General features: G+C 36.5%; 1 protein-coding gene across 1 annotated transcript in view; it reads right to left on the bottom strand.

Moving 5' to 3' along the window:
* The window catches only part of col1a1a (collagen, type I, alpha 1a), a gene marked incomplete at its 5' end in the record, with an annotated part of 159,390 nt that overhangs the window by 32,689 nt on the left and 124,201 nt on the right, over positions 1 to 2,500 (bottom strand). Inside the window, 1 exon segment of the mRNA XM_080724831.1 lies at positions 1,750 to 1,803. Within this exon segment, the coding sequence (XP_080580957.1) occupies positions 1,750 to 1,803 (54 nt within the window).

Here is a 2,500-nt window from a genome sequence, read left to right as displayed (position 1 = left end):
TGTCTCTCTGCTACACAAGCAGATTCAGATCAATACAAGGCAGTGGCGTCAGTTCAGAGAGAGCTAAGCTATGGCAACATGACTGGTGTCTTGCACGTTTATTTTAAGAAGTACATTCTATTCCCCTTTTCTTGGGCTGGATATGGCAGCCTGGAACGGTTGTTCAAGTGCAGCTAAACTTAACATGTTAGTAAACGTGCCACAATTAACAATAATGCATTGCACCTGTGCAGCTGACCTGCGAACCTGGGAATATACCATTCTGTCAAGATGGAGAGAATACAATTATAATACCTTGTTAAAGTGACCATTTTGTTACATTTTGCATTTGTAGTTATTTTATTTGTAATTTAACAGCATAATAACCGGAACAGATAGACAAAGAGACATTCATGGATGTATGAATTATTATGTCCCCCCCCTGGACCCTGGGTATGGCAGCTGCATACTCCTGCCATACCCAATTGACGCCCCTGGTACAAGGCACAGACAAAAGGTGAGGGAACAAGAGAATGTGTTTGTAATGCTTTCCATCAAACATCATTTATTTATCAGTTAACAGTTATTATAATTATTTATTGTAGTGTTTTATATGGTTGATCATTTCCTGGTCAATCCACCACGCTTAGATTGTTACACCATTGTTTTGCCATAGACTTTTACAAAAATATTATAACAATTATGTTGAGCCTCGAACCAAGCCATCCAGGATGGCAGTGAATCATGACCATACAACCTTTGATCCTATGTGAAAACATATTTTAATATTACATTATTTGATATACTACATTTAATAACTACCCTTTGTTTAGCCATTTTCAAAATGTTCTTTTCATAGAAACAAAGGTTGTATGGTCATGATTCACTGCCATCCTGGATGGCTTGGTTCGAGGCTTAACATAATTGTTATAAATATTTTTTGTAAAAGTCTATGGTGAAAATGAATGGGGAATATTAAGTGGCACCAGGAATCCACTTCGGCTGCAACGCTCTATAGAGGAGAATCATCACAATATCAATGTGATTTAAAACTGTCTCACTCCTCCACTACTCCCTGCTGCCTCTAGAGGGCGCTCAGGACTACAATGACAACACATCCAGTCTGTTACATGTTGATGATGAAACTGCTGTGTGCTGCAACGACGTGGCAGACAAACATTGATTCTGTCAGAGCTTTGCATGTTGGCCTAACTATAACTAGGGTTATAACTATAACTATGAGGATTGGCTGTGCCCTACTTTTCACTGTGCAATGGATCAAACTGTTATTATGATACATTATATAGATTTAGAGAAAACTGCAACATGTCACAATCACTAGAGTGAGTAGGGAGTGATTTTGGACACAACTCAGGAATGTAGATCGACACGGTTCCAACATTATTATACTGCCCTACAAAGGCAGAGTGCACTTTTTCAGACGCACAACTTATTTGTGTCGCCCAAAGGTCAAATTAGCCTTCATGATATGGGGGGGAGGAACAATTAACTCAAGAACAGATGTACAAACAGTGTAATATCACTTACATGTCTACAGTATGTCTCCTTTTGCTGACCAGTTGTAGCACTTTTAAACCATTTTTAGTGACATTCTTGTACGTAGTTACTAGTTACTGCACTCTGCCTTTGTATGGCAGTATAGTTCTCTTAACTCACTCAAAAACAATAGATTATGATAATATTAATAACAATAATCATAAAAACAATAGATTATGATAATAATAATAACATTAAATCATGAATACTCACAGAAGCACCAGCCTCACCAGGCTCACCAGGAGGTCCAGTAAATCCCTGAGGTCCCTGTAGGGGGAGACAAAGAGACACATATTCACTAGAAGGAACAATACATACTGTTAACTGTATTAAACAATAACTAATATTAACTGTATTACTAATACATACTATTAACTGTATTACTGGTAACTTATAAACACTGTTAACTATAATACTGTTATCTAATAAAATACTAGTATTCATACTAGTAGGGAGCAGACAGGCTCAATAAATGTCCCCCCCAAAAAGATAAATGTCTAAATGTAACCGTAGTACTTTAGTGTCATATTTATGTGTAATATTTGGTTAAGTTACGTTAAACAGAAATGTATAATCTATATATCTGGAATATGGAAGAATCAGTTCATTGTCACGTCTCAAAACAACAGGAAGGAGGAAGAAGAGCAGAGAAGGAAAATAAGACACAATAATCTAAAAGTTCCAGAGATCTGATCTGATGGTGATGACTGTTAATCTGTCATAATTATACATCTATAGAGCAGTGATCTGATGGTGATGACTGTTAATCTGTCATAATTATACATCTATAGAGCAGTGATCTGATGGTGATGACTGTTAATCTGTCATAATTATACATCTATAGAGCAGTGATCTGATGGTGATGACTGTTAATCTGTCATAATTATACATCTATAGAGCAGTGATCTGATGGTGATGACTGTTAATCTGTCATAATTATACATCTATAGAGCAGTGATCTGAT

The sequence above is a fragment of the Nannobrachium achirus genome (genome assembly GCF_963921795.1).
Source record: "Nannobrachium achirus genome assembly, chromosome: 4".
Taxonomy (NCBI): Eukaryota; Metazoa; Chordata; class Actinopteri; order Myctophiformes; family Myctophidae; genus Nannobrachium; species Nannobrachium achirus.
Note: the sequence above shows the minus strand (reverse complement) of the source record. Positions and strands in the feature narration are given on the sequence as shown.